Source organism: Narcine bancroftii, chromosome 7, assembly GCF_036971445.1.
Source record: "Narcine bancroftii isolate sNarBan1 chromosome 7, sNarBan1.hap1, whole genome shotgun sequence".
In the NCBI taxonomy this organism is placed as follows: domain Eukaryota; kingdom Metazoa; phylum Chordata; class Chondrichthyes; order Torpediniformes; family Narcinidae; genus Narcine; species Narcine bancroftii.
This window is the reverse complement of record NC_091475.1, coordinates 34,901,185-34,927,746: the sequence shown is the minus strand read 5'-3', so window position 1 is coordinate 34,927,746 and position 26,562 is coordinate 34,901,185. Positions and strand designations below refer to the sequence as shown.

Below are 26,562 nucleotides of genomic sequence, written 5' to 3'. Positions count from 1 at the left end.
CCAAGCTCGGGGAGCTTGGCCAATCATCTGCTGGCTTCGTGCCTCGCGGAAGGGAGCGAGTGAGCTTGACAGTTGCTGAAACGAGTCCCTGGAGTTGGTCCCTCCGCTCCTGAATTGGAAGACTCAGGCTCAGATTTGAGGAGGATCAGCAGGCGCCGGATGGGGAGAGTGTCCCGTGGCTGGTGGACCGCTGCTGCCACAGGAGGGACAGCTGGGGTGAAAAGGAAGAGGTGCAAGGGGAGGCTTGAAGCCAGAATGGGTTTGGTGTGGGTGACACGACGTTCAGATTTATTGTCAGGGTACATACATGACATCACATACAACCCTGAGGTTCCTTTTTCCTGTGTGGCCGGCAGAATTTCTACTTGGAGGTAGTACAAAAAAACTGTACTCAACAAAAGATATGTGTACAAAAGAGAGAAAGGTAAGTAAAGAAAGAAATGTAAATATACAGAAAATAAATATTCAAAAATAATGTGCAAAGTAAGAGGCTCTGATTGAGTCTGTTGTTTAAGAGACTCATGGTGGAAGGGTACCAACTGTTTCTGAACCTGGTGGGGTGAGACTTGTGGTGCCTATACCTCTTCTCCGATGGCAGCAGGGCATGTACACCTCTGGTTTCCCCCTCCTAAACTCTACAATCAGCTCCCCGTGGTTTTGGTAACATTTGAGTGTGAGGTTTTGTTAGTCCACCATTAAGCAAAGTTTTCAACCTCCCATATGCTGACGTTGCCCCTTTTTACACCACCCATTTCTGCGGGGGATCATCAGCAAATTTGTAGATGGTGTTATTGTCGAACTGAGCCACACAGTCGTAGGTGTAAAGCGAATACAGCAGGGGGCTATGAATGCAGCCCTGTGGTGCTCTGGTACTGATGGAGATCGTGGAGGAGATGTTCATAACAGACCTCACTGATTGGGGTCTGGAGGTGAGGAAATTCGGGATCCAATTACATGGTGGACTATTGAGGCCTAGGTCTCAATATCCTTTGGAATTCTTTGAAAATTGCAGCGCTGGAAAAAGGTGCAAGTGCTCCACCACATGCAGGAATAAAGAGAAATGGTGTTTTCCTGGAAAGGGCAAGGCACAAGAAGACCAGTTAAGGATGAATTGATTTATCAAAACCATTAGCAATGTGATACAGTCTCAGTTGGTAGTCAGAAGGAGAAGTTGAAGTTTGCGGCAGGAGTTACAAGATCATACTTAATTGTAAAAATTTATCAGTGTATGCATAACAAACAAGCTGCCTGGCAGGGGTGGGGGGGGGGAGTGAAACAAATTGCTGGTCAAACAGGATCCATGGAGGGAAAGGGGTTGGCTCTGCTTTGGGTTGAGACCCTGCATCAGGACTGAGAGTGGAAAGAGAGGGTGGAAGGCACTGGAGCATTGGAGACAAATGAGATTGTTTCTGTTGATGCTACTTTGTTAAAGTGTTTAAAAAGAGTCAAACTGAATGGCCCATTTAGCTTTGATGTTGACACTAAACTCAGACGCCTCAAAGTTGTTCACAGCCCAATTATTCTTGTAAGGTGTTTCTTATGAACATAGACTGGTATATTTCAGGAAACAAAGGGCAGCTTCAGTATTACTTCATCTTTGGAGGGGATAAATCATGATGTTCCCAACTCAACAGCCCTGTTGGAACATTTTTTCCAAAATGTCTGGAGTGGTTCAAGAAGGAGGCCACAGCATCAAGAGAAAAAAAATCTCAATGATCCTCGGTGCAACACAAGAGTCGCAACCAGACATAACACACATACAGACAAACAATACATACGCAGGACAAGTATTCATATATACAAATAAATAAATAAATAGATTTTGTTTCGCGAATATGAGTGTCTCAGATGGTTAGTGTGAGCAGTTCATTTGGTTATTCAGCATTCTTGCTGCCCATGGGAAGAAGCTGTTCCTAAGGCTGATAGTGCTGGCTTTGATACCCCTGTGGGGAGGGAGACTCCAGTGATCCACTCTGCCACTCATGGTTCTGTGGATTGACTTCTGATCCATATCTCTGCAGGAACCGTACCGCACTGTGATGCAGCTGGACAGGATGCTCTCATTAGAGCACTTGAAGAAGGTTGATGTAATGGTGGCCGGTAGCCTTGCCCTCTTCAAACTTCTCAGGAAATGCAGTTGCTGTTGTACCTTCCTTACAAATGAGGAGAAATTGAGTGCCCATGATAGGTCACAAGTTAAGGGAACTCCAAGGAACCTGGTGCTCTCAACTCTCTCTACTACAGAGTTGTTGATGTGCAGTGGAGGGTGGTCATTACTGGTCCTCCTGGAGTCCACGATAATTTCCTTCATCTTGTCCACGTCTTGTCCATAAAAATAAAAATTTAAATCTTCTGCTGTTGTGAGTTGAACTATATTTATTACTACCCACTAGATGTCATTGTATTTCAACAAAAGGTGTGGAATAAGAGGCCATAGTGATAAAATTTGAGCGTGCAAGGTAGGTGGGCAGTATGGCAGTAATTGTTCAATCCTCAAGTTATATAGCCTTTATCATTGTTAAACTTTCAATAATTTCCAGTGTTGCTTTCTTCTTCAATGAGCTCTTTCAGTGCCAAGAATACCTTGTCATCTTCTCTGCATTTATGTCAATCATCTTGCCTATATTTATGCTGGTGGCTCAGGCTTGGGGTCTATCACCTGGCAGCCACTGCTCCCCCACCCCTTAACCCCCTTTTTTAGGCATTTTCCTAGTTCTTGCTATTCCTGATGAATGGTTTTTGGCCTTAAACATCGACTAGCTATTTACTTTCCACTGATACTTTCTGACCTGCTGAGTTAATCCAGCACTTTCTTTGTGTATTGCTCCAAGTACAGCTAGTTTGTATAAAGTCACAGGCAAGAGGTTTTCTCATGATTGCTCAGCAGGGATTGTTTCTGCTGTCACCTCTTGGTGTGCGACTTCAGTAAAATGAGATGGTATTCTGTTATAAATTGACCAGGTTCTATTAGCATATTTATGCCAATATGCTGAATTTGCCACTAATTTGTTTTTTTTATTCAGTTATTTGCCCCAGATTTCAAGCCCCATTTCGATCTGAAATACTACCTCCTGATTTTCAACATTATTACTACTGTAAAACACTCTACCATAAGCATTGAGGTTTTCAGTGATCAGAAACTTAATTGAATTTTCCCATTAAAGTAGGTCAAAGGCTGGATATTCCGTAGTGTTTTTTTGGCATCCCAAAATCCCTCCCATTAATTGTCCCCCGGCAGTTGTCCTGTGACTGCACTGAGTACTATACTTACATCTACACGTCCTACTTCACCATCATTCAGGGCCCAAACAGTCCTTTTAAGTGAGACAACAGTTCACCTGCAAACTATAGAGGTCATTTGTTGCTTTCAGTGCAGCAGATCCTCTACATTGGGGAGACCTGATGCAGATTGGGAGATTGCTTTGATGAACACCTCTGCTCCATCCTCTGCATTAGCAAGGATGTCCTAGTGGTCAGCTACTTCAATTCCATTCCCATTCCCGTACTGACATATCTGTCCATGGCTTACTGTACTCCTAAATTAAGGCCATAAGCAAATTAGAAGAAGTAAAAGCATAGAGATTCTGGAGGAACTCAGCAGGTTTTGCAGCATCCATAGGAAGTAAAGATATATAACCAGCATTTTGGACCTGAGTTCTTTTTTTTTAAATTTTTTTTATTTTTCACACCATAAACCACATTGACAATGATACATACATTTTCCTTTTCAAATATATACAGTGTCATTTTCTCCCTCCCCTCCCTCCTCCCATCCCACCCTCCCTACCTCCCCCCATCCATTTAAAGTACAAAATCTAAGATACATTAAACCAGTCAAACAATGTTGTCATTCAATAAAAATAAACAAGAAATTCCACTGAGTCAATTCTTTTCATTTCCTTCTCCTTTCGTTAATTTAGGTGGTAAATGTCTCCGGTAGGTTTTCTCTATTGTGTTTCATGTATGGCTCCCATATTTGTTCAAATATTTCAATATTATTTCTTAAACTATATGTTATTTTTTCTAATGGAATACATTTATTCATTTCGACATACCATTGTTGTATTCTCAAATTATCTTCCAATTTCCAGGTTGACATAATACATTTTTTTGCTACGGCTAGAGCTATCTTAACAAATCTTTTTTGTGCATACTCCAAATCAATTCCAAATTCTTTGTTTTTTATGTTACTTAGGAGGAAGATCTCTGGGTTTTTTGGTATATTGTTTTCTGTAATTTTATTTAATATCTGGTTTAGATCTTCCCAAAATTTTTCTACTTTCTCACATGTCCAGATTGTATGAATTGTTGTTCCCATTTCTTTTTTACAATGAAAACATCTGTCGGATACTGTTGGGTCCCATTTATTTAACTTTTGAGGTGTAATGTATAGCCTGTGTATCCAGTTATATTGTATCATACGTAACCTCGTATTTATTGTATTTCTCATCATTCCAGAACATAACTTCTCCCATGTTTCCTTTTTTATCTTTATATTTAAATCTTGTTCCCATTTTTGTTTAGTTTTACCATTTGTTTCCTCATTCTCCTTTTCTTGCAGTTTAATATACATATTTGTTATAAATCTTTTGATTATCATTGTATCTGTAATCACATATTCAAAGTTACTTCCCTCTGGTAACCTCAGACTGCTTCCTAATTTGTCCTTCAAGTAGGATCTCAATTGGTAATGTGCCAGCACTGTATCTTGAGTTATATTGTATTTATCTTTCAATTGTTCAAAGGATAATAATCTATTTCCTGAAAAACAATTTTCTATTCTTTTGATCCCTTTTTTCTCCCATTCTCTAAAGGAAAGGTTATCTATTGTAAAAGGGAGTAACTGATTTTGCGTCATTATTAGTTTTGGTAATTGATAATTTGTTTTATTCCTTTCTACATGAATCTTCTTCCAAATATTGAGCAGATGATGTAATACTGGAGAACTCCTACGTTGTACCAATTTTTCATCCCATTTATATAATATGTGTTCAGGTATCTTTTCCCCTATTTTATCTAGTTCTAATCTAGTCCAATCTGGCTTTTCCCTTGTTTGGTAAAAATCTGATAGGTATCTTAATTGTGCGGCTCTATAATAATTTTTAAAGTTTGGCAGTTGTAAGCCTCCTTGTTTATACCATTCTGTTAATTTATCTAGTGCTATCCTCGGTTTCCCCCCTTTCCATAAAAATTTCCTTATTATTTTCTTTAACTCCTTGAAGAATTTCTCTGTTAAGTGTATTGGCAATGCCTGAAATAGGTATAATATCCTTGGGAAAATGTTCATTTTAATACAGTTTATCCTTCCTATTAGTGTTAATGGTAAATCTTTCCAATGCTCTAAATCGCCCTGTAATTTTTTCATTAGTGGATAATAATTGAGTTTATATAGATGGCCAAGATTTTTATTTATTTGTATACCTAGGTATCTTATTGCTTGCATTTGCCATCTGAATGGTGATTCCTTCTTAAATTTTGAGAAATCAGCATTATTTATTGGCATTGGTTCACTTTTATTTACGTTAATCTTGTAACCCGACGCTTCTCCATATTCCTTCAATTTCTTATGTAATTCTTTTATTGATAGTTCTGGTTCTGTTAAGTATACTATAACATCATCTGCAAATAAACTGATTTTATATTCCTTGTCTTTTATTTTTATCCCTTTTATATTATTTTTTGTTCTTATCAATTCTGCTAGTGGTTCTATAGCTAACGCGAACAATAAGGGTGATAGTGGGCATCCCTGCCTTGTTGATCTGCTTAAGTTAAATTGCTTTGATATATATCCATTTACGGTCACTTTTGCCAATGGCCCCTTATATAATGCTTTAATCCAATTAATATACTTCTCTGGTAAACTGAATTTTTGCAATACTTTGAATAAATAATTCCATTCTACTCTGTCAAAGGCCTTCTCTGTGTCTAAAGCAACTGCTACTGTTGGCGCTTTACTCCCTTCTACTGCATGAATTAAGTTAATAAATTTACAAATATTGTCTGTTGTGCGTCTTTTTTTTAATAAATCCAGTTTGGTCTAGATTTACCATTTTAGGTACATAATCTGCTAATCTGTTTGCTAATAGTTTAGCTATTATCTTATAATCTGTGTTAAGTAATGATATTGGTCTATATGACGCTGATGCGAGTGGATCTTTCCCTGTCTTTGGTATTACTGTAATTATTGCTGTTTTGCATGAATCTGGTAAGCTTTGTGTTTTGTCAATCTGGTTGATTACTTCCAGGAGTGGAGGAATAAATAAATCTTTAAATGTTTTATAGAATTCTATTGGGAATCCATCCTCTCCTGGTGTTTTATTATTTGGTAGTTTTTTTATTATCTCTTGTATTTCTACTATTTCAAATGGTTCTGTTAATTTATTTTGTTCCTCTATTTGTAATTTTGTTAGTTCAATTTTAGTTAAAAATTCATCTATTTTGCCTTCTTTCCCTTCGTTTTCAGTTTGGTATAATTGTTTATAGAATTCTCTAAAGTTTTCATTGATCTCCTTTGGATTATATGTGATTTGTTTGTCTTTTTTCCTTGATGCCAATACCATTTTCTTAGCTTGTTCTGTCTTAAGCTGCCATGCTAGAATTTTGTGCGTTTTTTCCCCTAGTTCATAATATTTCTGTTTTGTCTTCATTATGTTCTTCTCCACCTTATATGTTTGTAGTGTTTCATATTTTATTTTTTTATCTGCCAATTCTCTTCTTTTAGTTGTGTCTTCCTTCATTGCTAATTCTTTTTCTATATTTACTATTTCCCTTTCCAACTGCTCTGTTTCCTGATTGTAGTCCTTCTTCATCTTGGTTACATAACTTATTATTTGCCCTCTAATGAACGCTTTCATTGCATCCCATAGTATAAACTTATCTTTCACTGATTCCGTATTTATTTCAAAGTACATTTTAATTTGCCTTTCAATGAATTCTCTAAAATCCTGCCTTTTTAGTAGCATGGAGTTTAATCTCCATCTATACATTCATGGAGGGATGTCCTCTAACTCTGTTGTCAATATCAAGGGTGAATGGTCCGATAATATTCTAGCTTTATATTCTGTTTTTCTTACTCTATCTAGCATACGAGCTGATAACAGAAATAGGTCAATTCTTGAGTATATTTTATGTCTACCTGAATAATATGAATATTCCTTTTCCTTTGGGTGTTGTTTCCTCCATATATCCAAAAGTTGCATTTCTTCCATCGATTTAATTATAAATTTGGTTACTTTGTTCTTTCTGTTAATTTTTTTCCCAGTTTTATCCATATTTGAATCCAAATTCAGGTTGAAATCCCCTCCTATTAATATGTTCCCTTGCGTATCTGCTATCTTCAAAAATATATCTTGCATAAACTTTTGATCTTCTTCGTTAGGTGAATATACATTGAGTAGATTCCAAAACTCCAAATATATCTGACATTTTATCATTACATATCTCCCTGCTGGATCTATTATTTCGTCTTCTATTTTAATTGGTACATTTTTACTGATTAATATAGCTACTCCTCTTGCTTTTGAATTATACGACGCTGCTGTTACATGTCCTACCCAATCTCTCTTTAATTTCTTGTGCTCCAATTCAGTTAAATGTGTTTCTTGCACAAATGCTATATCAAATTTTCTTTTTTCAGTAAATTTAGCAGTTTCTTCCTTTTGATTTGGTTATGTATTCCGTTAATATTTAAAGTCATATAGTTCAACGTAGCCATTTCATATTTTGTTTATCTTCCCTTTACGTTTCTCCATCATCACCTTTCCTTCTTATCCATTTCTGCTTTCTTGTTTTGAACACTTTATAAGACAACATTTCTAAAACATCAAATATTTTCCTTATTCTCCTATTTAAAACTTCTTTAACCCCATTCTCCCCTTCCCCTCCTGAGTTGCCCTTTATCCCTTGTCGGGCAACCACATCTCCCCTCTCCATTTGGATTTGCGAATTCACTCTCAAACGTCAACTGATTTTGCAGTGACCGTAACTCCTCCCCACCCAGCCCCCCCCGGAAAAGATTTCAATTTTCATATGTAACAAAGGTCACTCTTTTAATTCCCTCCTTATTCCCTCTATTCCCTTTCATTCCCTTATTAATTCTTATCTATATTCTATATATTTTCCTCTAAATACAGATACATTCATGTATACACACATATACATACACATCTACATATATATATATATATATATACCCATATACACACATACATATAGTTCGTGGTCATTTTTACTCTCATTACATGTCTTCATCTCTCTGCTTGTTTTGTAGTTGTTCTGCAAATTTTCGTGCTTCCTCTGGATCCGAAAATAGTCTGTTTTGTTGCCCTGGAATAACTATTTTAAGTACCGCTGGGTACTTTAACATAAATTTATATCCTTTTTTCCATAAGATCGTTTTTGCTGTATTGAACTCCTTCCTCTTCTTCAGGAGTTCAAAACTTATGTCTGTATAGAAAAAAATTTTTTGACCTTTGTATTCCAGTGGCTTTTTGTCTTCTCTTATTTTCTTCATTGCTTTCTCCAATATATTTTCTCTTGTTGTATATTTTAAAAATTTTACTAAAATGGATCTTGGTTTTTGGTGCGGTTGTGGTTTCGTGGCTAATGTTCTATGTGCCCTCTCTATTTCCATTTCTTCCTGTAATTCTGGGCTTCCTAGGACCCTGGGGATCCAATCTTTTATAAATTCTCTCATATTCTTGCCTTCTTCATCTTCCTTAAGGCCCACTATCTTTATATTATTTCTTCTATTATAGTTTTCCATTATATCTATCTTCTGAGCTAACAGCTCATGTGCCTCTTTAACTTTTTTATTAGATTCTTCTAATTTCTCTTTTAAGTCCTCTACTTCCATTTCTACGATTATTTCTCGTTTTTCCAAGTTATCCACTCATTTTCCTATCTCTGATATGACCATTTCTATTTTATTCATTTTTTCTTCTGCATTCTTAATTCTTCTTTTTATCTCATTAAATTCTTGTAATTGCCATTCTTTCACTGATTCCATATATTCTTTAAAAAAAGATATATCCATTGTCTTGCCTTTCTCTTCTTCTTCCATTTCTTTCTGTTCTTCTTCTTCTTCTTCCTCTGGGTTGACCATCTGTTGTTTCCTTGTTTTCTTTTTACCCTCTTCTTTCTTGTTGTCGTTATTTTCTGTGTTCTGCACCTGCTGCTGTGTTGCAGGTGTCTCTCTCAGCTGTGGAGATCGACTCCGCAGCTGTTCCCCCCTCCCGTCAGTGTGTTTTTTTTCATGCGCAGTTGCGCACTTTTACTCGTCTCTGCAAGCCATTTTTGTAGTCCCGAGCCCGGAACTTCCACTGACCTGAGGGAGCGGGCTTCTCTCTCCGCGGCGGGCCTCCTCGGACAGGTAAGGCCTTCACCTTCTTCTTCTGATGTTCTTTCTTCTCTTCTTCCCGTTGTTTTCAACTTTTCTCTCTTCATTGCCATTTTCTTCTCACCTTTGTTTTAAATTTTAATCTTGTACCTTTGTGTTTTGTGCGTTTTTTTTTTAACTTTTCCGGAGAGGGCTGGAATTCCCTGACCGGCCACTACTCCATCACGTGACTCCTCCGACCTGAGTTCTTCTTCAAGATGCCAAGATGCTGAGTTCCTCCAGCATTTCAGTGTTTTTACTACAATCACAGCAAATGCAGGCTTTTGTGTTTCATTGCAAATTAGTAAACTTGGTTACCTTGTTTTCCCTGATCTCTCGCCCCATTCCTCCTCCTCTTCCTTTAATTTTCTTTTCAGACTTGATGGGCCAAATGGCCTACTTCTGTTCCTTTATCTTCTGATCTTGTTATTCCCCCCCCCACGCCTCTCGACTGCCCTTCACCCACACCATCCTCTGTTTAGCTCTCCATCCCTTCATTCCATGATGTATTGTCATCCAATCAGAGTGCATCTACCTCTTTTTCCTAACATTTCCCCTCATCCATTTCCCCCTATCTCCTACCAGCTTGTGCTCCTCCCTGTAACCCCCCCCCCCCCAACTCCCCTGAACCCTTTTTTATTCTGGCTGCTCTCTTTCTTGCTATTGCTGATGAAGGTTAATGGCCCAAAATGTTGACTGTCTATGCCTTCCATGAATGCTACCTGACCTACTAAGTTCTAGCAGATTTTGTTTGGCTTCAGATTCCAGCATCTCTTGTCACCTGTGTGTTTCCAGTTTCACAAAATTTTTGTTCATCACTATGTCCAATTTGTCTGTTTGTATTTTGGCAGAAAGAGTACATTCCTCCTAAACTACTCCCTTGCCTACCTACTCCATCAAGCAACTTCTCCTTTACCCAGAGTGGAGTCTGACATTGGCCTCTTTAGTCACCCCAAGATCCCTGAGGTTCTACATAAGACGACACTTAATTTACAAGCGTGATCCCCAGAAAATGTATCGTCGACCAGCAGTTGCTTCTAAGATTAAAGTTTATAATACATAAGAGTTGTGCCTAAAGGATATTGCAAGATCAAACTAAAAGCATCCTGAGACATTAATTGCAATGACTTAACATTTTCCAAGGGTTATTATTATCTTTTTCCATTTGATTGTAGCTTTGAAGTACAGTACATAAATAGTACTCTTTTAAAAGCATGGGATGTGTTCTTTGCCTTCGATGGAAATGCTGGTTTGATGTTGCAGGGCTTGGGGATGAAAAACATCCATTATAATCTCTGTGATGTAAACCTTAATAATCTGAAATTCTGCTTATAGCCACACCTTTCTCATTCTATCAAGCATATTTAGGTGATGCATTCTGAACTGTAAGAAGAGAAATGACAGTGAGGTACTGGTAAATCTTCTGATTTCAGTTAAGTCAAACAAAAGTCATCCAGCACCCTATCAGAGCACTTTTCACGATCCCGGACCATTCTTTCATCTTTGGCTTGGCTTCGCGGACGAAGATTTATGGAGGGGTATGTCCACGTCTGCTGCAGGCTCGTTGGTGACTGACAAGTCTGATGCGGGACAGGCAGGCACGGTTGCAGCGGTTGCAAGGAAAAATTGGTGGGTTGGGGTTGGGTGTTGGGTTTTTCCTCCTTTGTCTTTTGTCAGTGAGGTGAGCTCTGCGGTCTTCTTCCAAGGAGGTTGCTGCCCGCCGAACTGTGAGGCGCCAAGATGCACGGTTGGAGGCGCTATCAGCCCACTGGCGGTGGTCAATGTGGCAGGCACCAAGAGATTTCTTTAAGCAGTCCTTGTACCTCTTCTTTGGTGCACCTCTGTCTCGGTGGCCAGTGGAGAGCTCGCCCTAGAACACGATCTTGGGAAGGCGATGGTCCTCCATTCTGGAGACATGACCCACCTAGCGCAGTTGGGTCTTCAGCAGCGTGGATTCGATGCTTGCGGACTCTGCCAGCTCGAGTACTTCGATGTTGGTGATGAAGTCATTCCAACGAATGTTGAGGATGGAGCGGAGACAGCGCTGATGGAAGCGTTCTAGGAGCCGTAGGTGATGCCGATAGAGGACCCATGGTTCACAAACAGCAAGTGGTGTAAATCTATCATTGCAGGTTATTGTCAAACATATAATTAATTTTTAAAAATTATTGTAATCAATTGACCAGCGTGCTAAATTGGCACTTCTTTTTGCATGGTTAGCTCTTGACCTGGAGGAGACAGGAATGATAAATAAAAGTTACATGGAATGAAATGTATTTACAGGAACTTACAGTATGTGTCAATGTTTTTAGTTAAGCTTCAACTGTGTGATATGCCATTGACATTGTAATTGAGTAGGCTGCTTTCACCCTCTGATTATTGGGGTGCTGGCAACGCTAAGGGCGACTCTTTGTTTCCCTTTATGGCAGGCAAAAGTTGATGTATATTGTCCATATTACATTTTTTGTATTATTACATGATAATGAAAGGAACATTGAACCTTGAAGCTAAAAGGAAAAACCTCATCCTCTAGTATACAGTACTTGATTCCTTATTCAGTTAATTGAGGAACTGAAGGTTTAATCTTTGTGCCCTCTGACTACAGTAATTGTGCTTCATGTCTGGAGATTACAGGGAAAAAATTTCATACCAAACAGAAATCTGCCAGTTGGACACTCTCATCGCGAAGACATATACCAGGCCTGCTTTATCAGCTGTTTTCAAATTAAATGTTTACTGTCATTTGAAAATAACTACAGATTTCCCCATGTTTAGCCAAGATTATGTCACGTCATAAAAAAGTGGTAGAATAATATTTGTTTGTGATATTCATTTGGTAAAAGAAAGAATGAGAATGAATGATTTCTTGTGGACTTTTTTCGGCTGTATTATTTTTCTGTGAAATTTGGGGAATTCAAAAGAGATGAGTAAAGGTCTATTTTGTGGCCATCAGGAGGTTTTGGATGCAATTATTTTCATAATTTCATAGATATTGCAAAAGCTTGCTATCTTTATCACTAGAGAGTCCCTTTGGAGTTCACAGCTTGAATATTTTACCAAGCCCTCTAGATCCCCTTTGAAATAATATGCAAATATGTTGGTGTTTCCTTAAAATACTAAGATTAAAGAATTCTTCTGTGCTTTGCTATTTAATTGCAGTCATTTTTCACTAACATGTTTTCACCATTGTAAATGGAAATATGGACAAATTCTGAGTTGTTGCAGTTCAGGAAATTGCAAAATCTGAAATCTCGATAACTTTCCTTTTCTTATCTGAGAAGCTACCTTTTGCAATTGGCTGTACAAGTATACCCCGCTTTACGAATACTCAAATTACAAAAATTCACTTTTAAGAAGAAAGCCGTGTTTGTTTTATGAAAGGATTTGAATGAGTTTTTGATTTTATGAAAATACCCTCCAATAGTAAGCCATTTTGGCTTACAAAAAGTTTCTTAGTTTTTGTAAAGTAGGGTATACCTGTATGGAGTTGCTTTAATATAGTTCCTTTAAAAGTAGGCTTGCATTTTTAAAAAGAAATCCAGTCTACAGTCTATGACATTGCATTTGTTCCCGCATTTACACAGGGAGGGATCTAATTGACTTTTGAACATTGGTAATGGGTGAGAAAAGGGACTTTAGAAATTGGATAATTGACAGATCTTGGTCTCTCACATTAACTTATATTGAGAAAAATGAATGCAATGGGCACCTGAATGTGTCCAGGTCAGGGAGGACTCCCTTTTGAAAAGATTGGAAAGCTGGGTGCTCAATGAAGGATAGGATTTTTTACAAAACTGATCTGAGCAAAAAAAAAACACATTTATGCCCAGATTAGCATTTGTTGCCTTTCTCAAGCTGATTTGTGTTGTCATCTTGAACTGTTGACAGTCCTTCTGCTGACAATATTTTCATAAAATGTTCACTGAATTTAGCAAAGGCGATGAAGTTCACAGTCAGAATTATTTGCTAATCATTTCTGTTTAGAATACCAGGTCTACTCCACTATGCAAGTATACACATTGAGAGGAAAAATGAGCAACTCAGCCCTTCAAGTCACTTTTGCCATTTACTAAGATCGAGGCTGATCCAATTGTAACCTCAGCTCTGCAGTTCTATCCATGGAGTAACCTTTTAGCCTCTTGCTTATCTTACTTCTTCATATTATTCAAAAACTCTGCTTCCACCAGCCTTTTGAGAAAGAGAATTTTAAAGATGCAGCCCTCAAAATAAAGCTTCTCTGTCCTGTATGAAAACACCTCCTTTTTGAAAACTGCTGCTGAGTTGCAGATTTTCCCTTGAGAGGACAAATCCACCCTGCCATAGCCCCTCATCCAAGTCACCTTTCTGTTCTGCTAACCTAACCTAGGTTATCCATCCCTCTATGTGCATGTGCACGCGCACCGATGTTTCGCACTAGTGCACAAAAGTAATGAATGTGTGCACAAAAGGTTAGTTACCTAAAATAACAGCAATTAATAATTCTACTTACTGAAAATAATCTCTTAGCTAACTGTTTGTTGACTAGTTAGTTGGTTTTTTAAATACCACATTGCACATCACTAATTTACATCACCTCACCTTTCCTGTTCCAATTTGTTCGGTGGCAGCATGGCTACAGCCATGTTTGGCGGACAGTGTTCATATCTTAAAGTTTACAAAGATCTGTTTCAAATTCTGTAGATAGCTTACTGAGTTTTTATTGAAAAAAATATTGATTCACTATGTTGAATTGAAAAGAAGCGAAGAGTGTGAAGTGCAAAAGAACTGCAAGTTTGTTTAAAGTTGAATGGCTTAACAAAATAGTAGAAACTGCTACACCTAAAGCTTGAGGTCATGAATGTTCAGCCACGAGAAATATTTATGTACGATTCTGAAACTGGAGTTATCTGTTTGTATTGTTGAGATGGGACAGTTGCTGGAGAATTTGCTAGTGGAAAGAAATGGGACGATATTTGAAAACTTGACTTTTTGCAGCGTCATTTGGCAAGTATATTATATTTGGACAGTGTATTAAAGCTCAGGCAACAAAACCCATCCGTATCTTTACAGGAATGCTACGCATGTTAAGTTCAGGTGAACGAATGGATGGAAGTTCTATTAGTCTAGATAGAGTTTACAAAGAAAGGATAAGTTCCAAAGACAGGAGAGAGAAAAAAATAACTGAGTGACTTAAATATGTATGTTATTCTGTGCAGTTTTATAAATATTTTGTAGACCGATCTAAACTGTGCTATGTGTGAATATTTTCACATTAAGCATCTGGATAGTTTGTTAGCTAGATTTGTAATTAAATGAGTTTTGATTTAACCATTTCCAGCAACTTTATTAATAATAATAATCTATGGGTGTTATTGCTATTAATTTATTTAGACATTACATCACATAACAATCAGAAAAACTCATTGATGTTTTATTTAATGGAACAACAAACTGAACAAAGTAGTTCAAAGTATAGAATAAAATCTTAACTAAATATGTTACTTCATAGAATGCACTCCTATTGTATTCTATTAAAACATGCCAATACATCCATGAGAGATAGGATGTGACAAAATGATTTTGAAACAATTTCAAGTTTACATTTGTACAATCATTCAGTGTGCACATAATTTTGTCACTGGAAAAAAACTTCCACAACATATTTGCACACACTGACTATTAAAAATTAGAGGGAACATTGTTGGTTCAACCTTGTAAGATAACATGCTAATTCCAGGTATCAATCAGTCAACTTTCCCTGAACTGTTTACAACATAACAAACAGGAAGACCAATACTATACTCAGTAGGACTCCTGGCCTGCTTGCCTTTGGAGCAGAAGATTCAGATTCAAGGCCAATGGCATACACAATCACAAAAATGTAGCTTGGTGCCTCAAAGTAGTAATGAAGGAGTGTTTACTGAAGGTGACAATTTTCTGGTGAGTTTTTAAGCCAAGACTTGCCTAGTCTCGTGAAGATGTAAGAGAATCCAAAGATTTGGGCAGATGATATTCATCCTTGTGTTATAGTTAATTCTGAGTCCCAGCATTCAACATCAGTAAAAATAGATAAACTATTTTATCGCATTGATCTTGGGGATGGAGGTGTAAAGGGATTGGATTGGATGTCCATAGAGAAAATGAGGTGGTCAAGTTCAGGGAATTAGATGCATGTCCCTCTCCCATACAGAAAGGTCTCAAAGCTCTTCATTTCTTTCTTGACAAGAGACCTAGCCAGTCACCCTTCACCACCACCCTACTCTGCCTGGCCGAATTTGTTCTAACACATTAACTTCTCCTTTGACTCATCCCACTTTCTTCAAATCAAAGGAGTAGCCATGGGTACCCACATGGGACCCAGCTATGCCTGCCTGTTTGCCACCATGTATGCTGATGCTGCAAGGCTACACAGGCAAGGCCCCTCAACTCTTTCTCCGCTATATTGATGACTACATTGAGGTTGCCTCATGCACCCTGTGTTGAGCTCGCCAACTTCATTCACTTTGCTGCCAACTTCCACCCCGATCTCAAATTCACCTGGCCCATCTACGGGAACACTCTCCCCTTTCTTGATTTCTCTGTCTCTATTTCAGGAGACAAATTTCCATTGACATACTTTACAAACTCACTAACTCCCACAACTATCTTGACTACACTTCACACACAGTCCCCTGCAGGGATTCTATTCCTTTCTCACAATTTCTCCATCTTTGCTGCATCTGTTCCCAAGATGAGGTCTTCCAGTCCAGATCATCTGAAATGTCCTCCTTCTTTCACAAACACAGCTTCCCCTCCACCACCATCAACTCAGCCCTTATCCCCATGGCCTCCATTTCTCACTCATTTGCCCTGGGCCCACTCTGCCCCCAGACATTACCAACACAGGAATTCCCTTGTCCTCAACTACCACCCTACTATCCTCTGTATCCAATACATTAGCCTCTGTAATTTCTGCCATCTACAACATGATCCCAACACCAGATACATCTTCCTATCTCCTCCTATAACTGCCTTAAGTAGGGACTGCTTCCTCTGTGATTCTTTCACTAATTTCTCCCCCCCCCCCCAATCGCCCTTTTGGCACCTTCCCCTGTGACCACAGGAAGTGTCAGACCTGCACCCACACCTTCTTCCTCACTACCATTCGGGGCCCCAAACAGTCCCTTCAAGTGAATCAGCACCACTGAGTATCCACAGGAATTAGCTACTTCATCCATTGCTCCCACTGTGGCCTTCTCTGTACTGGATACAGACTGGGAGATCGCTTCACTGAACACCTTCACTCTGACCACATCAGGGACAAGGATCTCCCAATGGCCAATTATTCAATTCCATGCTCCACTCTCAAGCTGACATATACTGTCCCACCAGGACCACCCATAAATTGGAGGAGAAACACTTAATTTTCATCTAGACGCTCTCCAACTGGATGGCATAACATTGACTTCCCTAGTTTCTGCTAGCCTACACTCCCTTCTCCCTATTTTACCTTTACCTCCAGCTCTCCATCCCCTTCCCCTCTCCACTTATAGAGCTATCCCTCCTCCCTGTTTTCTGGTTTGCATCCCTCCCTTATCAACCTATTACCTCCTGCCTTTGGAAATGTGCTCCTCCCTCTGCCCCTTCCCCCAACCATTTCAGGTGTTCGGTGCCTGCCTACATTTTTTCATACCTTGATGAAGGGATCAAGCCTGAAACGTTGGTTATGTTTATTTATCTTTGTTATATAAAATACACTGTCTGACCAGCTGAGTTTCTCCAGTGTTGTGTTTTTACTTCAACCATGGAGTCTGCAGACTTTCTTGTTTTACCTCTAGGTTCAAGAAGAGTTTTTTTTATCCAACTATTGTCAGGCACTTCAACCTTCCCATCCTATTCTAATTAAAAACTAACCTGGGGGCACCGAAACATTTGATTGCACTATTGAGATGCCACTTTTTTCTTGCACTAACTGCAACTGTGATATTTATCCATCCTTGTATATTTATTATCTATGTTGTCATGACATATTGTGGTAACACTGTAGTTTGTATAGTAGTTTGTCTTCTGTACATGTTTGACTGCAGCAAGTAAAAAAATTGGTGCATCTGTACATTGTACTTGTGTGTATGACAATAAACATTCATTTAGATTTCTATCTTTGACTTATATTGAACTCTACTAGCCCTTATTAATTTTAATCTTTTAAGACCATTAATTACTTCAGACTTAGAGTTGAGGATACTCCAAAACTCTGTTATATTTCTAATGTGAAAACTCCATGCAGAGTTAATTAAACATAGCATCAGTTTCCTGTAATTCTGCAAGTAAAGATGCAGAAAGGTACTGTTTAGGGTGAAATTGAGAACTCTGAAATGGAAGACAGGATTGGTTCAATTAAAAGCTGGTGTGTAATCCATATGTATTTGATGGAAGATTAAAGTGTTTGCCCTTGAGGATGGTGCATAGGAACTACCAAATGGGGAAAGACCAAGGTCTGTCTAGTTCTCCTTGATGATTCTGCTGGTAGCATAAACAATTGTAATGGAATTTTTGGGTAATTATGACAATTTCCCTGTCTACAACAGATGAGGTAAGAGGAACACTAGTGTAAAACTTTGAGAACTAAAGTCACCTGGAAGTTGTAGGTCACATTCCGAATACTCAAAAGTATTCCCTCCATTTCAAACAAGAAGTTACCTGAAACTAATTTTGATATGAAAGGTAGAGATAGAGTAAATGCAAGAAGGCTTTTTCCTTTAAGGTTAGGTGAGATAAAAATAGAGGGCATGTGTTAAGGGTGAAAGGAGAAAAGTTTAAAGGGAACATTAGGGGGAACAACTTCTCACAGAGTGGTGGGAGTGTAGAATGAGCTGCTTGCTCAAACTAGAAGGGCTGAAGGGCCTGTTTCTGTGCTGTAGTGTTCAATGTTCAAACAGACTATTTCCAAAGGGAGCATTTTGCATAGAATATACACTTGTTCAATGAAATGAGTTTTTGCTGAGAAACTAAAAATTGCAGATGCTGTATCATGAGTAAACAACGAGCTGCTGATGGAACTCAAAGGGTCAGGCAGGATCCATGTGTAGAAATGTTTCAGGAGGGGACCTTTCATCAAGACTCATTAAAGTTTCCTACCTAAAACATTTACTGATAACTTCATCCTGCGTGACCTGCTGAGCTCCTTCATAAGCTCATGGTTTGGTGGAGTTTCTGCTCATTCATTTTATGTTAACACTGTGAGGGAGAATACACCATGTATGCTGATTCTGAACGCTTGTTCACTTGGTGTGAAACATGAAAGTCTGTAGACACTGTGATTGAGTGAAAAAAGTCATTTGAATTAAAAGATGGGGGAAGAATAGGAGAGGGACCAACAGACAAAAGGTGTTAGTTGGATATGATAAGAGGAAAAGTGAGAATAGATGTTGGCTCTGTGAAAGGAGACAGAGGAAAGGGAAGTGATAGAGACAGAGCCAGGAAACAGAGGGAAAAAGATGGGGAGGGGGTTTCTAACGAAAACCAGCTAAGTCAATGTTAATACCATCTAGTTGATCAGAAGGAAGATGAGATGTTGTTCCTCTAATTTGGAGGTGGTCACACTCTGGCAGTGCATGAGACCATAGACAGACATGTCAGCAAGGGATATGGCAGGGAATTGAAATGGATGGCCACTGGGAGATTCACTCAATTGCAGTGGACAGAACTGAGGTGCTCAATGAAGCAATCTCCCAATCTGTGTCCAGTCTCTCTCTGACGTAGAGGAGACCACAACGGGAGCACTGGATGCAGAAAATGATCCCTGCAGATTCACAAGTGAAATGTTACTTAACTTGGAAGGGCTGTTTGGGGCCCTGAATGGTGGTGAGTGAGTAGTGTGGGTATAAATGGAGCAAATTCTGTGGTCACAGGGGTAGGTGCTAAGGGGGCAATTGGTGGGGAGGGAGGAGTGGGTGAGGGAGTCATGGAGGTGGCAGTCCCTGTGGAAGGTGGAGGGAAATCTGTGGTGGAAATGGCAGAGGGGGATATGTTAGATGCGGAGGATGGTGGGGTGGGAGGTGAGGACAAAATGAATCCTGTCCTTATTGGAAATTATATACTGTAAAACTGATTAAATGGCCCCCCCTCAGGGCTTTGATGATACTGGACTAGCAGATTTTCTAGATTGGTAGATATTATTTTTATTTAATACATGCGTATATTTTTATTTTTCTTTTTAAAAACATATTACACCGAAGCTAAATAAGGGTGGCATGGTTAACATAGTGGTTAGTACAACTCTGTTACAGTGCAGCAATCAGGACCGGGGTTTGAATCCTGTGCTGTCTGTAGGAGTTTGTACGTTCTCCTGGTGTCAGCGTGGGAGAATGTACAAACTCCTTACAGATAGTGCCAGATTTTTACCCTGGTTGTTGGCACTGTAACAATGTTGTGCTAACCAAAAAGTGATAGCTCCTGAAGGTAGTCCCCTGAACAGAAGAATAATGACAAACTCTATGAATCCAGGCTCAACTTGTGTGTGATACTGGAAATTTCAGCACTCTCTCTCACTCTGTCTGCAATTAGCTCTTCTAGGCATTCCCATGGGGGAAGGGAGCTTCCTTTACTCAGCCAAATGGATTCTGGTCTTTGGATGGCCTGGGACTGAATGCCTGCAGTTCCTTTCCACCAGTTTTCACCTGCTGGGTACATTGTGGCAGTTCAAAGGATAATAGTGTTTGCATCTGAAAGGAATCATCTGTGTTCTGCAGATAAAATTGCAGCTAGACCTGATACCATTTTAACTCAGTGGTTGCTTTATGTCCCACAGACTGAAATGTGTATTCCTGTACAAACAAAGAATTGCTGGAGGAACTCAACAGGTCAGACAAGCTTCAATGGGTAGAAATGTTTCGTCAATGTTTTGGATCTGAACCCTTTGTAATAAAAGGTCCCAACCAAAAATGTTTGTTGACTGACCATGGCCTGCTGAGTTCTTCCAGCAATTCTTTGTTTCAAGATCCCACCATCTTCAGTCTTTGTATTTCCTGGTATATTCCTGTAACTTTAGAGAAACAATCATCAGAAACTGGAATGGAAGCCAGAAACACAATTCAAACTACGTGCGTAAAAAAGCTGTATTAGACTGCATTCTTAATAGAGCAACTACTGGGGAGCAGAATGGTTAAGGAATCCAATTTCAGTAATCACCAAAGGTTCATAGATAAGCCCAAAGGATAAACAGGCACACAAGAGACTGCAGATGCTGGAATCTGGAGCATAAAAGATCCTGAGGAACTCAGTGGGTCATGAAGCATTAGCACCCTTAGATGGATTTTATACAGCCGCAAAATTCCCACAACGCAGGCTGTGTAAAAAGTTCGCAATGGAAACGAGTGACTCATTCTGTTCTGAAATTTTCCCTGCAGCAGCCTTAGACTTTTTTGCGGACTGCCTGCACTCTAAACTGAACTGCAGGCAGTCTGCAACTATGATCTAAATGAATAGGACAACGTCAACACTGAAATGCTGTATGCCGCACACAGGGTTTACGTCATGGTCAATATTGACCCACGTCCAGCCTTCGACATTACCATGACTCAGGTATTTTAGTGTAAATGTCCTTCCTGGGTGAATAGCCACTCTGGAAGGTAAGTGTGAAAATTATTGACAGGAAATTATCACGGCAGCTGTGTAAATACCATATTAGATACTGCTCGATCTGTTGTGTTCCTCCAGCTGATTGTTGTTTGCTCTAAAGGAAGTAAATAGTTGGCCCAACTGTGTTACAACTCCAAAGTGGGGGTTTTCCTTCTGGGTACTCTTGTCACATCCCACATCCCAAAGACGTGGGTTAATTGGTTAATGTAAATTACCCCTTGTAGGTAAGTGAAGGGTTGAATTGATGGAAATGGGAGGAGAACAGGTTGAAGGAAAAATTAGTGAGGAATGCAATTGCTTTGCAGGCTGGCACAGAATAGTGGGCCAAATGGCCTCCTTTGTTATAAAGAAGTATGCAAATTTAAAAGATTTTTTTCTGCTTTATGTCAAGAAACTCAGAATATCATAGGCTATATTAAGCAATGAATTTCGCGACATGTTCATGACAATAGATTCTGATTCTATATGTTATGGTCCACAAAGCTCTGCATCAAGCTCTTTATTTCTTTCTGGACATTCAGGAGCTCTGAATTAAGTCAGAGGTAACTTAAATTCTAAGAGCAGATTTCAGATACAGATTTCTGATTTATTGTCAAAGTTCATACATGTCAAAACATACAACTCTGAGATTCTTTTCCCTGCAGGCAAGGCAGAATTACCACTTATTGGTAATGCAAAAAAAATTGTACCAAAAGGTATATGTAAATAAATAAAGAAATGTAAACAAACTGGGCAATACAGAGAGGGAAAAAAAACAAAGTGCAAAAGTAAGAGTCCTTAGGAGTCACAAGTTGAGTTTATTGTTGAGGAGTCTGATGGTGGAGGGGTAGCAGCTGTTCCTGCACCTGGTGGTGCAAGTGTTGGGACACCTATACCTCTTTCCTGATGGTAGCAGTGAGAATAGAGCGTTGGTGGGTGGTGTGGATCCTTGATGTTTGCGGCTTCTCTGCAATGGCATTGTACCCTGTAGATGTCCTTGATGGTAGGCCATTTCATGTCAGGCCAGCCTCAAGAGCAGATCGAAAACATACTTACCTTTCAGACAGCAGCTTTAAAAGGCTGCTCCAGCATCGCATTCATATTGAGAGGCATCTCCTAGCACCCTCTGGGACCAATGGAGACAAGGCGACTGGCACCCTAGCGCCACCCATCATAAATATGCGGCAGAGCAATAGCTGCCTTCCCTACCCATAATCCCCCATGTAGCTGGAACTGCTCTGAGTTTCCCAGAACAGTTCCAGCTGCATGGGGGATTATGGGTAAGGAATACACCATTGCTCTGCTACGTTTTGAGCCATAGAGAGCAGCCCCGAAGGCCAAAGCGGCCCAGTGAGACTGTCACAGCCTGCATTAGCTGCCCCCTGATGACCCCTGCTGGCCCACGCTGTCCTGTCAGCTCCCGCTGCCCTGATGGCTTCAGCTGCCCCAACAGCCCCCACTGCTCCGATGGCCCCCACCAGCTCCCACTGCCCCGATGGCTCCTGCCATTCCCCCACTGCCTGATGGCTCCTGCCAACCTTCCATGCCTTGAGGGCATTATGGAGGGAGAAAGGTGAGTGGGGAGACGCGTCGCGGGCTGACGGTGTCATCAGCCTGCCTCTAATCAGCCACTTACAGTGGTGCTCCGCCAATTATCCTTCCCTGAGAAGGTTGGAATCAGTGCCTCAGAGCCGGCCACAGTGCATTCAGACAGGTAAGTCTTTAGGCATAAGGGCGAAGAATCTCTGCCGTTACAGATGGGTGTTTTCCCTGCAAGAAAGTGCCTAATGGTGTTCTTAGTGGTGGCAGGTTACATTGACAAGACTTGCATTCCCTTGAGCAAAAATTGATTTAATTGAAGTGCATAAGATTGACAAATTAAAGACTCAAATGTTCAAAGGTTCCTTTTACTGTCACTTAATAATAATACATGATAAACTTCAACTTTTCTCGGCTGTGGGCAATCAAAGAATCAGCATGAGCATTGCCCGGTGACCCTAACAATAGGAGAAAGAGAAGCAAAAAGAGAGTCCCTTCAGACTCTCTCTACCAAGTGTCCATGGATTTGCTTCCAGTACCCTGCAGCCGCACAGACTATCAGCAAACCATTAATAACCTGAGCTCTAGATCCAAACCTCTGAAAGGATCAGGAAGCTTTCAGGAGCCCTTCTTGCCCTCAGGACCTTCTCGAATCTTGGTTCCGACACCTGGTTCCCTTTAGTCAGTCTTCAACAGCCTGTAGCCTTCAACTGCAAAGCCCCTCACTGGTCCACTGCCATGGTCACCTTCCCTGTAGGGTTGTCTCCTATGCTTCTCATCACGGGTGTTCTCCCTGCTTCTGGTGCCCTGCACTGGTCTGCTGCTCCTCTGGAGTCTGCAACCCTTTGTGGTATGCTGCTCAGCACAGGCAGTATTATTTGGGCACGAACCTCATGGTTGCAGCATTTTTAAAAAACACACTGGCTCCGTTAATAGGTTTAATTAACTTTAATTAGCTAAAATTAAAATGAGTTATTATGCTGGGGAAGTCCCCATTACCTTTAAATTATAGCAAGACGTTCAGGGATGGTATGTATCACAGAAAGAATAACGAGAATTGGGAATACTCTCTTAAAAAACCCTGACGTATCATTTTTTAAAATATTTCTGTATACAGCACGGTAACAGGCCATTTCACCCCACAAGTCCATGCCACCCAAGTTACACCCAATTAACTTGTATCCCTGGTATGTTTTGAATGGTGGGAGGAAACCGGAACCCCCGGGGAAACCCATGCAGCCACGGGGAGATGTACAAACTCCTTATAGATAGCATGGGATTTGACCCAATGTCCCAATCGCTGGTGCTGTAAAGGTGATGCACCATAAAGGCATTGCACTAACCACTACGCTAACTGTGCCATCCCTTAGGCAAGATTATTAAGATCTATAGATCATGATAGGGGATTTGAATTAAAATACAGAGCAGTCATGATGTTCAAAGGTAGAACAAACTGACAGGACTGAATAACTGATTCCTGTAGTTCTGTATTCAGTGATTTATGGCATATTGAGGTGTTAAGGAACTTAAGTTCTAAATGCATTAACCATCAACAGCCCATCTCAAGAAAGATAAGGCCTTTCAATTGCAAATCTCATCTTTGAAGTGCAATTAAATACACTCAGCAGGTGGAGATTGATGGAAGCTGATTTAGATTTCAATGTTCAGAACCATTTGTCACAGGAAAAGAGGTTTCTTGCTTCCCAAGCCAATCACCCCTCCCTAGAATGTGGGGCTGCTCCCAGCATTCTCTATTGAAATGCTAATTAGAGAGAGAGGGTTTGTTGAAGCTGATCTTAGACTGAACCTGGATTTGGGTTTAGGAGCACACTGTCTATTGTGTGCTTTGTGCCGGATTCAAGGATGGCTCTGGGTTCCCTCCTAACCTGTTTAGCTGTGATTTTGTTTTGCCTCCTCTGCCTGGCTGAGCGACAGGAGGTCCAGGATCAGGAAAAGGCCTTTTTAAAAGGTTTAGGCCTAATGAGCAGGCCCCAGCCTTCTGATCCCAGACCGGTGCCAGCTCGACTCTGGAGGATGTTCCAGAAGAGATCCACACCTCTTGGCCAGAGTGATCCTGCAGAGGATGTGTGCAGGATGGATGAGCTGGGGGTGGAAGGTGACACCCTTCGCCATCTCCCCAATCTGGGTAAGAACCCGTTACCAACATGGGGTGACTGCGAGTGTTGTCTACTGCAGATGCACAGTTGTGGGTAATCGGGGTCACCAGGATCCCCATTTACAGGAGTCTGTATGTGGGTTGCCAGGAACCCATTTCCATGGGTTTGTGTGTGGGGTTGTCAGGAGTCCTGATTCCAGGAGTCCCAATTCTGGGTGGGGAGTAGGGGTGTGTGTGTGTGTGTGTGTGTGTGTGTGTGTGTGTGTGTGTGTGTGTGTGTGTGTGTGCGCGCGCGCGCACATGCGCAGGCATGGGTCTTGTTTCTGGGAGGATGGGATTGAACTGGCACCCTAATCTACTAGGGACTGAATAGGGTGTGGCCCTGATGTCCTGGGTTCGATTATCAGAATTAGGGATACTTCTGACCTGAGGCAGTGACCCTGAGGTGGGGGTTTGGACTGTGGGAGCCCAGGCAGTGGTGATGTGTCCCATCTGCATGTTCTGATGGTAGCACTCTGATATTCTGTTTTGTTAGGTGAACTAATGCCTGGGTTGCAATCATCTCCTTGGCCTTGTATGCAGAAGCAGCTCTACTTCAACCTGTCGGTGCTGGAAGAAATGGAAGAGCTAACACTGGCTCAGCTGGAACTCTCCATTCATGGCAACCTCTACCCAGTCCCTGGTGCTGCAACAGTCTTCACCTTGTCCATCTGGAAGTTGGGAGTGACCCCCAACTCCAGGCAAGAACTAGTTGCTTCACAGTCCTTCCAAGCTGTGCACAGCTCCCTCTACTTTAACCTCACTCAGATCTCCAGGGCATGGAGACACCAGCCCAACAACCAGGGGGCACTCCTAGAGGTGGGCAGCTCCTCAATGGAAAGTCACCAGGAGCCTAGCACAGCTTGCAGCAAGTTGGCCCAGGATCTTCACATCTCCTTGTTGGTAGTGACCCTGAACAGGGAGAAATGCAAAGCGTCCAGAAGGAAGAGGAGCTCCTTTCAGCTGCCCCCCGCGTTCAGCCGCGTCTGCAAACGTAGGAGGCTCCACATCCAGTTCAAGGATGTGGGTTGGCAGCATTGGATTATTGCCCCTCAGGGCTACATGGCGAACTATTGCCACGGAGAGTGTCCGTACCCACTGAGTGAGAGCCTGAATGGGACTAACCATGCCATTCTACAAACACTGGTGCATTCCACTGACCCCGGGCACACTCCCCAACCCTGCTGTGTCCCCATTAAGCTCTCCCCTATTTCCATGCTCTACTATGATAATAACGAGAATGTAGTTTTGCGGCATTATGACGATATGGTGGTGGATGAGTGTGGTTGCAGGTAGGATATTTTCTCAGATGAAGATGCATTTAATTTCTAATTGATTTTGGCTGCCTTTAGCAATGTTTAAATGGTACCTTTCTCCTGCACTAAATGTCTACCTTTAATGCGTTTTGTTTTGTGTGGTTGGTGTAAAACCAAATAAAGATTTTAAATCGAGAATATTTTCCAGTTAATAGGATAGGTTTGTGAGTTGAATTTTCAATCCACCTGAGTTGTAACTTGTGCAGCAAATTAAGAGTATCCTGCAGTCATCCAGTCCAGTCAAACCTGTTCTCTTGTCATTCATTGCAATTTGAAAGAATTTGATGTAAAACGCTAATTATAATCAGAGCTTCACTTGGACCATGTATTTTTCATCACATTTCTTCTGCATAATGAACTAAATGAATGAACAGTCCAGTGAACACATTAACAGAATTGGTGCCAATGTGCATGCGGAAAATTCCTTGGATGTTTCCTTTTAATTTCGGATATCCAGCACCAAATGATTTTTGCTTTGGTATCTGTGGTGCGGGCCTGGATTGAGCTTGCCTCCTGTGACTTCCCATGAATTTAAGGACATGTGTAGCACGGAAGGAGATTGACTAGCAATTTGTAAGTTGTTTGAAATAAAAGTAATT

General features: G+C 40.6%; 1 protein-coding gene across 3 annotated transcripts; it reads left to right on the top strand.

Annotated features, from left to right (window-relative positions):
• Nucleotides 1–39: 39 nt before the first annotated feature.
• On the top strand, nt 40–26,562 carry gdf3 (growth differentiation factor 3). 3 transcript variants are annotated; one of them, XM_069889565.1, is made up of 2 exons: nt 40–424; nt 25,144–26,562. In XM_069889565.1, exon 2 carries the CDS (start codon nt 25,152–25,154, stop codon nt 25,941–25,943), a length of 792 nt encoding a protein of 263 aa, XP_069745666.1. In that variant the 5' UTR covers nt 40–424; nt 25,144–25,151; the 3' UTR covers nt 25,944–26,562. The 3 variants fall into 3 exon arrangements, with proteins under 3 accessions (XP_069745666.1, XP_069745664.1, XP_069745663.1); XM_069889563.1 differs by lacking the exon at nt 40–424 and adding an exon at nt 17,926–18,058; XM_069889562.1 differs by lacking the exon at nt 40–424 and adding an exon at nt 24,448–24,638.

Coding starts and splice junctions, on each gene's coding strand:
- gdf3 (XM_069889562.1), top strand. CDS start 24,473: ATGAGCAGGCCCCAGCCTTCTGATCCCAGACCGGTGCCAGCTCGACTC. Junction 24,639..25,143: donor TCGCCATCTCCCCAATCTGG/GTAAGAACCCGT, acceptor CTGTTTTGTTAG/GTGAACTAATGCCTGGGTTG.